At 39.1% G+C, this 13,348-nt stretch overlaps 1 protein-coding gene across 3 annotated transcripts in view; it reads right to left on the bottom strand.

The window, feature by feature from the left end:
- Positions 1–13,348, bottom strand: part of GRM1 (glutamate metabotropic receptor 1) — a 273,727-nt gene that overhangs the window by 26,207 nt on the left and 234,172 nt on the right. The window contains exons 8-9 of one of the 3 annotated variants that reach the window (XM_077811782.1): positions 12,054–12,061; positions 250–280 (exon numbers count right to left, since the gene is read on the bottom strand). The exons of the other annotated variants lie outside the window; for them this stretch is intronic. Coding sequence (XP_077667908.1) covers positions 250–280; positions 12,054–12,061 — 39 coding nt within the window. The remainder of the gene's footprint in view (positions 1–249; positions 281–12,053; positions 12,062–13,348) is intronic. 3 annotated transcript variants of the gene reach the window in all.

Genomic DNA, 13,348 nt, shown 5'->3' with positions numbered 1-13,348 from the left:
TCTGCAAAAAGTTTTAGTTGGGTTGAAAATGAAATGCAAAACAAAACTCAGCATTTTTTGTCCACAACGAGAAAGTCATGGTGCACACTTGCCTTATCCTTGTTTATCCCCATAACAAAGGGTTGAAGGGTCACATGTACCAATACTGCATATTCAGTTTAGCTTCTAACGAATAAAACAAATCAGCTTTTCTCACAACATACTGATGTACAGTAGCACAGTGTGATGTATACAACAATGCATGGATACTTGGTTTGGGACTGTAAATGCCTTGATATTACTTCCATGTTATGATAAATAGATTGCAAGTAAAATTTGCTATGGGCCTATTTCTCAGCACTCAAACTATCCACTGTAGAGTCTCTTGAATAATTAAAACTCTTACCAGCAATGACAAGATCCCTGAGATTTGAAAATTTTAAGCCAATCAGAATTGGGAGCTTAGCTAGTGTGACCTCTTCTTCACCTTACTAAATTCACAAAGATTATAGAGCTTTAGATTAAACAGAACCACCAACATTTCTATAATCTTTCAGTCACAGTAGCTGATTTTACAAGATATTTGACAATATGCAACCAATCATTTGAGACCAAAATCTAGCTCTAAATACATTCCCATCGTATGTATAGCTTCAGCATGCACACCATGTATACAAGAGAGGACACAATGAAACAAAGAAGCTGGTCTTACACAATTAAAAACAATATCAAATCTTCCTTTGACTTGGAAGTGTGGCATGGGATCAGGTTGCTTTTGAGGCAACTGATTCTATTGGATCTAGCCTAAACATTTTGCTATCATTTGGGGGATTTTTTTAAAATCTTCTTTCTACTCCATATTTCCTCCTACCCTGATACATCCTCAGGATGACTTTTCCCATTTTCACACTCTAGGGATATTTTCTTGCTATGAATTTCTCATATACAAAAGTGGGAAGGGTACAGACTTCCAGACCCAGCCAAAAATCTGCCTAATACTTTCAGAAAGCATCTTTATTCTTTTGTCCCAAAGGTGGCTGGGCATCTTAAGAGCTGTGTGTCCTGGCCACAATAAAAAAATAGATATTACAACCCCCTAAACGCCCTGTACATTTCATTGAAAAGGTGTGCTCCTTTCAATTCTGTCCGTAAACTGTTTTGTGTAGTGTTGCTGACACTGTTAAGATGGCTGCCATATTCCATCAAAGTGGTGGCAATATTCAGTGGTAAGCCAAATGATCCCTATATCACATATACCTTCTTTCAAAAAATTTGGTACCCTGTTCATCTTTGTACTGTGACACCATGATTAAAAGACCATTATTAAGGGCTATGATCTCTCAGTGCAAGTTACAGATAACTCACCAGCTATTCAAATACCTTGTAGCTACAGAACAAGGTCTACTGTGTGTTGAAATGGGGAGTTGCCATACCATAATGAAGGTGTTTAAAATGCCATCTAATGAAGATAGGGGTCCACTAACACAGAGTCTATCAGAGAGCAGACTATGACAGCACAGGTAGGGCTGCTTAGCTGACACGCACAGGCCTAAGGTAAAACAAGACACCCCTGAACAAGTAACTGCTGAACAAGCCCGAACAAGTATTGGCTGAAACAACTAACCATTGTGAGTATGTTTACAGCAAACAAGTAGGCAGAAACACCCTAAACTGATATGCTTGCCTTACGCAATCTGCAAAGCTATTGGTCTGTAGGGGCAAGAAGTATAGAGGTTAATAGCTCAGAAAAATGTATATGAACTGTGTGGAGTGTGACATGAATTGGAATTGTGGTATCACCCGGTACCTAAACCCCCGGCATCTGGGTCTGGCCAGCCTGGGCAAAAAGCTGTTACAAGCCTAACCTGAGTGACAAGCTGGAGTCAAAGTGAATGTTTGAAATCCCAGAGAACTGGATGAAGTATTCTCCCAGAACTGGGCAAGGTGTTCTGAATGAGCTGAGTGGAAAATGTCTTGGAGGGAATCCCAGCAGAGCAGAGGGTTCCTGAGTGAAGTTCATTAACTGCTTAACTTAGTTCTTCTTAAGTTCTTTGAAGCATAAGAATATTTCTAGCCAGCTGCTCAGAATTCAGGAAAAGTAACGGGTCTGTTGAAATATGCTGCAAAGAATGGGTCTGACAGAAGAGTTGCTTTCTCACTACATTTTTCCTTAAGTGTAAATTAATCATCCCATGAGTCAAACAGCTGTGTCAAGATTGCAGGAAAGTGTAAATTGCTATCTGTGATGTTTTATTTCTGTATAGCTGTGAATCTGGATGTAGTCACCCACAACTCAGGAATTACTATCGCCACTAATCCAACAGACCTTGACCTGAATTTATCTGTCCTGCATCCAAGACTACTAATGTGCAGGGCATTGTTATTATTTATCATATATACTGCAGCAGCATCCAAAGAAGAATGTGCAAATTATGGATTTTTCAATCCTCTGGCAACTAAAACAAACAAAAAAACAGCAGCAGCAAAAGTGTTTCAGGTCAAACAAATTATTTTGGGATTTTTGGAAAGCTCAAAAGTGAAAAAAATCCATAAAAATAATTTTGGGTCAAACAAAATGTTTAGTCCAATGCCTCCTGCTCCCACCAAAAATATTGTGTTTAATTTTTGAGCATTTTTTAAAACATTTTTTATTTATTTCTTTTTAATTGAGAGAAGTTTTAAAACAAAAAGACATTTCAAATTAAAAAAATGTTCTGCTTTGAAAATGCTGAAACAAAACTGAATACTTTGAAATCTCCCGCCCCCCCATATGAACAATTTGACAACTAACACAAATTTGCAAAACATTTTTGGGTTGCCAAATCTGCATTTTTTGTGTGTGTGTAAATAAGTTTCATCTGAAAAATTTTGCCCAGGTTTAATCCAAAGGCGCAGTCAGGTGCAGGGACCCACTGTGCTAGTTGTTGTCGAAGCTATCTGAATGAGTTCTAGGTTCACTCTGATCAAAAACACACAAGTAGGCACAGTCTTTGCTGCAAATTGCTTAAAATCTCTCTTGAAACAAGTGAGTGCCATAAACAAAAAGAGGACAGGGTGTTGGGATAACAATGAGAATATCAAGCTGTTGTTTGGGTAAGCTCTGCATACAGATCAATGGTGCTGAATCATTCAAAAGGGGTTTTTTGTTTTTTGTTTTTTAAACACAAATCTCCAATTTCATATGCATAGGGGAAAATATCCCCTTTGTGTCATAACTTCATGACTTAAATCGTCACATCATGCTTCAGTGTTGAGACCTATTATTCCTTCTACTCCCAAAGGGCAAAATAGCAACAGTGGCAGAATTTCCCACTGTTCATTTTCTTCCTTTGATCATCTGGAGGTCAGTTGGGTGCTTGTGAATGTGAGGGATTGGTAAATAGTATTTGTGAGAGTCAGGCAGGTGCTTTTGTTTGCTCATTGATCCCACCATCCCTTCTCAGCCTAAACCCTGGATGTTTCCTAAGTAGAGGCTGTGAGGCATGCTGAATTTTATTGCTGTATGCTCATAGGGTTTATGTTTACCACACAGGAGATTCAGGCCTGACATGTGGTCGCCAGTGCCAGATCAAAAGGTGTATGTACAAAAAGGTGGAAATCTTGGCCCTGCTCCTGTTGCATAAGGGCTGCAGGACTGAATCTCAACAGTTTTGTCATGGAGACAAAATTTAATGGAAGACCTCTGTCTTATGCTCCTCCTTTGCATCAGTCATGTGTGCCTATGTGCATAAAAATCTAATGAGCTGAAAATTTAGTCTGCAACTATTCCAAACATAGTTTTATTCTTTTTAGAAACCAAAGAGTTCAAAAAGGAATAGGGAGATCTGATTGTCTCATGGATGGCCCATTTAACCAATTAAAGCTGTGATGAAGAAAACTAAAGAATGAGAAGAAATTAAGTGGAATGCATGAGTCTGCAACCTTATTCAGAATAGTTAAAGTCCTAAAAACAGGCGGGAAACCTCTTACACCGGTGAGAAGTTACTCATGCAAACAGTCCCACAGATGTAAGTGGCAGCACTCATGGGAGAAACTGCTCACCAATGTAAGATTTTTACCATCTTGAATTGCAATGACCTGTCCTCTCTGAGATGAATGAGCTGCCATGGACTGTTCCAGGACAAGCTGCAGAAGGTAAGATAAACAAAAATGATTTTTCAAAAAGAAAACAGAGAAGAAGGACAATAGAGAATAGAAGTGAGTTACTCAGGCACACAGCTAAGTATGGCCCTTACCTAACCTCCAAAAGCTCTGAACAGTTTTAGCAGATATTTAATTGTTTGGAAGCACTATGGTTCGTAGAAAGTTAAGGATATTCATATGAAGGTAGGAAGACTCTTACACTAGCTAAAGGACGAACATTTAAGGGAAGACTGACTCTTTGGGCACTTCTGGGACAGATTGCAGTAAAACTGCAGCAAAAAAACTACTTTGCTTTAGTCAAATATATAACAAACCACTTAAATAGTGAAGAGCAGGAAGAGTTGAAAAATCAAAGCATGTCTACAGCGCCAGAGTTTAAAAAGATCAGACTTTATATCTCAGTGCCCCAGCAAAAGGAGAACAAAAGTAAAGAAGTCAGAAACAGTATATTGAAAAATTAAAGATGCTTGAAATACAGTTTCAGGAAAGCTGGAATTTCTAGCTTTAAAATGGGCTTTCACTGACAAATTTCATGATTACCTCTATGCACAATCCTTCATAATTTACAGTAGTAACAACCCAATAACCTGTGTGTTTACCTTTGCAAAGCTGAATGTCACAGCACACTGGTAGGTTGCAGAATTAGCTGAATTTAACTTCAACATGAAATATTCTTCAGGGAAATCTAATGTGGAGGCAGATGCCCTAGCCAGAATGCCTATCAATGTGGAAAGCTATCACAGAAAGCATAGAAGAAACAAGCAAAGATTATATTAATGCTGTTGTACAGTCCTTGGATGTACAAGAGATGGCAAGGTACCTTGGTTGGGAGCTATTACTACCAACCCTTTGGCAGTAGCAATCTTAACCACGGGTATTGAATCTACCAGAAAGTCAATTGACATGAGAAGAAATGTTGATAGTTCAGAAAAAAAAATCCAGCTATTGCTAAAATTCTTCCTTATAAGTCTTTGGATTGCAAACCTTATAATCATGAAAACACAGGAGGATGTGTTAGGATCTCCACTCTGATGAGTGAATCATATCAATTGTATTTGGAGAAAAATGGAGTAATTTATTGGCAAACCAAGTCAAGAATTCAACTGGTATTATTTGAAAAGTACAAAAGACAAGTATATCAAGAACTACATGAAGAGATGGGACCTCAAGGAGCAGAGTGAATAACCAGTATCATGAGAGTATAGTTTTACTCACTGCAGATAACGTTCAGTGTTCCTCTTTATGTCACTAGCATCTCTACATGCATGGAGCAAAAGAAACCTCACCAGCCTACTAGAACTCCACTAACATACATAGTTACAACAGAACCATTTGTGCTTGTATCAATAAACTTCTTGCATATAGAAAGAAGCAAAGGAGGGTATTGTGACGGGGCAAGGCCAGATGGCTATGGAAAAGTAGTGGGAGACAGATATATTAGCTCCAGGCCAAACAAATCCATGGTACCAGGATAAGTGAAATGACAGCTGCTCCAGGCCAATTAAGACACCTGGGGCCAATTAAGAACTTTCCAGAAGGCAGGGAGAAGGCTAGGTTGATTGGGACACCTGAAGCCAATCAGGGGCTGGCTGAAACTAGTTAGAAGCCTCCCAGTCAGTCAGGTGGGTGTGCATGTCAGGAGCTGTGGGAGGAAGTTGCGCTGTTGGAGAGGCTGAGTACTACACACCACATCAGGCACAAGGAAGGAAGCCTTGAGGTAAGGGTGAAGTGGAGCTTAAGGAAGTGAGGGCTGCTGTGGGGGAAGTAGCCCAGGGAACTGTACATGTTATATTTCTAAAAGGTCAGCTCTCATAGCTGATACTGTTAGGGTCCCTGGGCTGGAGCCCGGAGTAGAGGGTGGACCTGGGCTCCCCCCCGCCCCAATCTTTGCCCCCTGATTAATCGCTGAGACTGGGAGACAATACAGACTGTGCAAGGAAGGATAACTTCTCCTCACCTCCCTTGCTGGCTTATGATGAAAATGGCTCAGAAGACTGTGACCCTTGTCTCTAGAGAGAGAAGGGTTATGTGGAGGGTCACAGTGAGCCTCTGAGGCTAGCGAAATCCGCCAGGAAACGCGGGACCCATGGAGGCAAGGACAGAGCTTTGTCACGGTATAAATACATTTTAGTCAGAGTGGATCACTTCATTAGGTTTGTTCAACCTTATTCTACCACCAGCAAGTCAGGCAAGAGACTGTGGCAAATGAGATCTTCATTTACTTTGTTTCAAAATGTAGTTTCCTCAAAATGATTCATCATAACCAAGGTGAAGAATATGATTTTTTTTCAGATGGTTTCAGCACTACTGCAAAATTAAACATCTTACACAACCCCATACCACTCACACAGCAATGGGCAAGTAGAAAGATTGAACAGAATTCTGTTAGCTATAATTAGACTATTGCCAAAAGAACAAAAAGCAAACTGGAAGGACTTCCTTAATAAGGTAATCTATGCCTATACCTGTATGTGAAATGAGGCCATGGGTGCTCACCCTTTTATTTATTATGTGGTATATCTCCATGTTTACCCACTTGTTTACCTATAATCTGCACCTGGAGACCATAAAGATTACACTGAGAAATGGAAACAGCAGATGAAAGAAGCTTATGAACTGGCATCAAAATGTTCTTAAAAATCTCCTATTTGTGGAAAGGATTACTTGTCAGGAATCTTTCAGATAGAGGGACCAGGCAAATGAATATCCTATTGGGAAGATAAAATTCATGTACTACTTCAAAGAAAAGGAAATAGTTTCGTCTATAAAGTAAAAGCAGAAGATGGAAAAGGATGTGTTAGAATTCTTCACCACAATATTTTACTTCCCTGTGACCTCGTACCCTCGGACATAACACTAGCCTCTAAACCACCACAGAAGGCATAGAGAACAGGGCAAACGAGTATAATAATAGATTAGGACTGTCAATCATAGTTAACACAAGCAACTAATGCAAAACAGTCACGAATAATCACAATTTTAATCACACTGTTAAACAATAATAGATTACCAATTTAAATTTATTATGAATATTTTGGATGTTTTTCTACATTTTCAAATATATTGATTTCAGTTACAACACAGAATACAAAGTGTACAGTGCTCACTTTATATTATTACTTTTATTACAAATATTTGTACTGTAAAAGATAAACAAAAGAAATTGTATTTTTCAGTTCACCTCATACAAGTACTGTAGTGCAATCTTTTTATTGCGAAAAGGCAACTTAAAAATATAGTAGTATTTTTTTACATAACTGCACTCAAAAACAAAACAATGTAAAACTTTAGTGCCTACAAGTCTACTCAGTTCTATTTCTTGTTCTGCCAATCACTAAGACAAACAAGTTTGTTTACATTTACAGGAGATAATTCCCACTTCTTATTTACAATGTCACCTGAAAATGAGAACAAGCATTCACATGGGATTGTTGTAGCCAGTGTTGCAAGGTATTTACGTGCCAGGTACTCTGAACATTTGTATGTCCCTTCATGCTTCCTTGTAGATTCTAAAGTTTTACATTGTTTTGTTTCTGAGTGCAGAAAATCCTCCACAATAATACTAAACAACCGCCCCACAAGAATACATTTGTAAGTTGCACTTTCATGAAAAAGAGATTGCACTACAGTACTTGTATGGGGTGAACTGAAGAATACTATTTCTTTTATCTTTTTACAGTGCAAATATTTGTAATAAAAATAATATAAAGTGAGCACTGTACACTTTGTATTATGTATAGTAATTGAAAATGTAGAAAAACATCCAAAATATTTATAATAAATTTAAATTGGTGATCTATTATTAACACTACAATTAAAACTACACTTAATTGCTTCTATGTTTTTTAATCTCATGATTAATTGCAATTATTTTTTTAATCGTTTGACAGCCCTATAGGAGATCAAAACAAGGACAGGAATTCAGACTCCAGTGATTCTGATAGTGAGAGTGAAGATCAACTACTTTATGTGATGGTACCAGAGATTCTGAACCAGAAGCAGAAACATTTTATCCACACTTGAGAAATGAGGATGTTATTGAACCTGTAAACTTGGAAACTGATGATCAGACTGATGAGACATTTGCACCTGCTACTGAAAGACATGAATGTAAAAACAAGACCATGGAACCTGAAATCAGTAGTTCACAAGAGGACAAATCATCAGAACAATCCACATTTAGGTCATATAAACATCTAGGAATACCTATCATCACTGAATAATTCTTACTATTGGATTGGTGACTGCACGGTGGGATTAGCCTCATATATGTCAGGTGCCATACCAAGTGCCTATTTCTGTATCTTATCCCATATTTTATCCAAGACTGAGGTAATATCAGAAAATGAATGAATGAATATTGCTTTCTGGTAGGGATATCGGTCCAGCCAAATATTTTATAGTTAATATTTATTATTTCATAGTTTTTTAAAAATAGCTTGCCATATGTCCAGTGTCTGAGTTATATGGTTCTACCATGGATCTTATAGGCTAACTGAAATGGACCTAGGGCATACTTTGCTGATAGAAATGTCAGGATGGCATTACATTTACAAGGGAGGAGTGTAGCACTCAAATGACTATGTAGGCATCTTAGAGTATTTTAATGTGAAAGTGAGTCTTTTGCTTAAGAATTGACTGGAATGCCAGGGTAATTTTACTGCTCTCTGTCCCTCTAAGGACTGGAGCTCTGCTGAAAAGATGAAAGGGGACACAGCTGGCAAGCAGGGTATAGTCTCAGGTGAGTTGTGTGTTCTCTGGAGAGACTCAGTAGGGCTTGCGCAAGCTATATCTGGGTTCTTTAGAAATTAAATGTAATAAAACTCCAGTGTTTAACACAGTTCAGGGTCTGGGAGTGTAACACGAATATCGATGGAGCTGAATCCATGTTAACAATGGTTAGAAACCTTTAGAAAGTTTCCCTAGTGTAGCCAGAGCCCATAAGGGCATCACCTACTTGTACTGAATAGCAATGTTTGCTTTAGAAGAGCTGTGTGATTGTGACAACAGGCATGTTTGTTATAGGTTCTCTTTTTCAAAATACAGCACTGGTCAACTTACAAATCTACCCACGTGTGGGTCTCTTCACATGCATTTTCTGTATACCATGTGCCTCATTCTGGCTGTCTAATCCAGAATGGATTTTGTATGCGTTTCTCTGTCAAACAGAGCATCACAGGATTCTGATTGACCTTATGTGACCACCGTAAAATCTTTGCCAGAAATTTGGGCAACAGCATAAGTTTGGCCAGGAAATATTATGGCCTATCATATATGTCGCCATGATTTCTCATCTTTCAGAGTAGCAGCCATCTTGTGTTTGTTCCATCACCAATTTTCAAAAGGCTCATCACAGCTATTCACTTGTAGTAAAACATTTAAGCTTGCAGCATTTTGTGACATGTGGCATGCTTCTCAGGAAAGAGAAGGTCCCACCACAAGCTGGCTTTAAAACTGTGGCATGCCTCTGTGGATGAGCCTTTCATTTCACTCAGAGACATACCACACCACAAAAAATGCTTCAGTCCCAATATGTTTTTATAAGATCTTGCCATCTGTGTTGTCTCATACATCGTGTTTTGACAGAGTTAAATAACATGAAGGCTAAGTTATGTTAGTAACTTGCATTGAATTATACTAGGACAACTTAAAATAAGATCATTATTCGGACTACATCTGTCACAGGTTAAAAAACAACACTACATAGCATAGGGAGGAGTGTACTCCATTCATTTTTTTATAGATCCACTATCTTCTAGAGACTGTCACAAATTCAGATGGTATCCTCAGTGTTAGGTTTATGTTTATATCTCTAAGTTAGCTGAAAGATGTATGAAATCACACATAGGTTGAGAGATCCCTACTGATTACACATCTGAGGAGTCTCCTATGCATGGCTTATTCTAGCAAGTGCTAGTACCTGAAATACCGTGCGCTCATGAAATGTGTCACAATTATACTTGTTTTTGCTGAGAATATATGAATAACTGAAGCACAGGGATGAAACCTGCTACCTTCGGGGATGAGGAAGGAGATAGAAGGCAGTCTCAAATTTAAAATTAAGTTTTCATGAACCCCCTGTATTTTGATTCTTCATTCTGTTTGAATTTTTTGGAATTACAGGAAAGCAGGGTCTGTTTTCGTGGTATTTCTGACCCTCCCAAAATTATGATTACACTAGTAGCGTCACAAAAAAAAATCCTGATTTTATGAGATTTACAGACTGATTACTGGGCCAAAGATGAGTGGATTTTAAATGCAATAGCATGAGATTCTTAGTATTAGATAGACCTAGTCTGCTCATCACTGTTGTACCTGAGCACCTAGTAAAGATAAAAACAATTGTCTATGTAAGTCACTATTGAATTGGTATATTTTTTTATACCAAATTAAAATACTTAATTGGGTTCTTATGACTGTATTTTTCTATTGTGGAATCAAAATGTGATACATAATAAATACAAACAAATATAGAAATACATGGAAAAGGAATAAGCTATCCAATCTAGCAAGAATTTAAATTATAACTCGTGGTTTTTATTCCCGAGTTTTACGCCAAAATGGTGATAGACTTTCTCAGGTTTTCCACAGTGCTGTGTCTGCTTCCCCCAACTCAATAAATAAGCAGTATTTGAATTAATTGTGAGACTTCCCTTCCATGTAATTGTACATCTATGCATCACTGTGATGTACTGCTGTCTAATGCCCATAGATAAATTAAATGTTGTGATTCAACATCGCAAGAGTAACAAAGGGAGAGCATGATGTAAAGAAAGAATGTTTCCATACCTCCTTGTGCAAGTGCCAGACTGCATCTGTAAGACTTTTGGTTATTTCACTTAATTTCTTGTCAAAATCATGTGGGAGAGTGGAGTTGTGAATATCAGTGGTAAATGGTGAAGCTGAAAGTGGTAAAAATGCTCAGGTCTGGGAACTTCCATATAAGGGAATTCCCTTATATGGGAATATTCCCTTATATGGGAATAACTTACAAATAAAAAGAACTTTTGATCTTATACGACAGCTCTTTCAATTAAAGGACCCAATCCAACTGAAACAAGCCTCAATGGCTGACCCACAGACGCTCTATGGACTTCTTGTTTTATCTAGCCCAAAAGGCCCAAAAGGGGGGGGGGGGGATATTTTTCCTTTTCTCATTGCAATAAGATACCTCACTTAGCTTCGGCTCCACAAAGTAAAGGTCTTGTCCAATGAAAGATATTTCCTCACCTGCCTTATCGCTCTAGATTCCTTCAGGAATAAAGCTGGGGGACACCACTGAGCATGCAAATAAACCATAGTGCAAGGCTTGGGTTCATCAGAAGCGGATTACACTGTGAGGGAATGGTGTTGTTTTGTTTTAAAGGAGGTTGCAAATAAGTGTAGCTGTTGTGCTATTGCCTGCTTCACAAGTGCATTCCTAAGGTCAGCCAAAGGGAACGGATTATGCCAGTCATTGATCTGTTGGCCTTTCTTATGGAATAGACAAGTAAGCAGGAGGCACACTACTCTCTGGCTGAGCTACTGAATGGAGGACAGAAGAGAGCTGGAAAGAGTTAGAGAGAAAACAAAAGAATGGAAAACTGAGGCAGTGCCCGCAGATAGAAAAGAGATGCTCAAGAAAAAGGAGCGGGGTTGTCAAGGTTCCTCCCCCACTCTGAACTCTAGGGTACAGATGTGGGGACCTGCATGAAAAACCTCCTAAGCTTATCTTTACCAGCTTAGGTCAAAACTTCCCCAAGGTACAAAGTATTCCACCCATTGTCCTTGGAATGGCCGCTACCACCACCAAATTAATACTGGTTACTGGGGAAGAGCTGTTTGGACGCGTCTTTCCCCCCAAAAGACTTCCCAAAACCTTGCACCCCACTTCCTGGACAAGGTTTGGTAAAAAGCCTCACCAATTTGCCTAGGTGACTACAGACCCAGACCCTCGGATCTTAAGAACAATGAACAATCCTCCCAACACTTGCACCCCCCCTTTCCTGGGAAATGTTGGATAAAAAGCCTCACCAATTTGCATAGGTGACCACAGACCCAAACCCTTGGATCTGAGAACAATGAGAAAGCATTCAGTTTTTTACAAGAAGACTTTTAATAGAAAATAGAAGTAAATAGAAATAAAGAAATCCCCCCTGTAAAATCAGGATGGTAGATATCTTACAGGGTAATTAGATTAAAAAACATAGAGAACCCCTATAGGCAAAACCTTAAGTTACAAAAAAGATACACAGACAGAAATAGTTATTCTATTCAGCACAATTCTTTTCTCAGCCATTTAAAGAAATCATAATCTAACACATACCTAGCTAGATTACTTACTAAAAGTTCTAAGACTCCATTCCTGGTCTATCCCTGGCCAAGACCAGCATACAGACCGACACAGACCCTTTGTTTCTCTCCCTCCTCCCAGCTTTTGAAAGTATCTTGTCTCCTCATTGGTCATTTTGGTCAGGTGCCAGCGAGGTTACCTTTAGCTTCTTAACCCTTTACAGGTGAGAGGAGCTTTCCCCTGGCCAGGAGGGATTTCAAAGGGGTTTACCCTTCCCTTTATATTTATGACAGGGGTATACGGCAGACACGATTCAATAATATACTGCACGCTGTGCAAAGGGAGTAGGAAAAAAGGATAAGGATGAGAGAAACCAGAGAAAGATGAAATCCTTGCTTAACTGAAGTCAATGGGAAAACTCACCCATTGTGTCCTTTTTGTTGTTGTTTAGAAATGAGGCCACCCTAACCTGAACAGTTAAACTAGCTTAGATCTGAAGAAATTCCCATGTGCAACATGACCACGAATGTATGTAGATGTGTGGGCGTTGGTTTAAAAGCATTTGCCTGAGTAGCCTGCAAGTTGTATGGAACCTTCACATGATAAAGCAAATTAATAAGCTCACGAGGAGCAAATGACTGAGTGTATGTTACGGCTGAGTCATGCGCAGCCACACCTAGTGATTAAAGCCAGGGTCCACAGTCAGAGTCGTCAAGAGTCAGCTGGGTTAGGATACTGGGAGATCAGAAGCAGGAGACTAACTTGAGAGCAGAACCACAAATCAGTAACCAGAGTCAGGCCAGGTTGGGATACCAAGAATCAGAGGCAGTACACAAACTGGAGATCACAATCACAAGTCAGATGTCAGGAGTCAAACTGGGTTGGAATGCCAGGAAGTCAAGCCAGGGGAGTGAGAACAGGAGCAGGGTAGATTCCAGGTGCCTGGACAACCTC

The sequence above is a fragment of the Eretmochelys imbricata genome, chromosome 3 (genome assembly GCF_965152235.1).
Source record: "Eretmochelys imbricata isolate rEreImb1 chromosome 3, rEreImb1.hap1, whole genome shotgun sequence".
Classification (NCBI taxonomy): Eukaryota; Metazoa; Chordata; order Testudines; family Cheloniidae; genus Eretmochelys; species Eretmochelys imbricata.
This window is presented reverse-complemented; position numbering and strand designations above follow the sequence as displayed.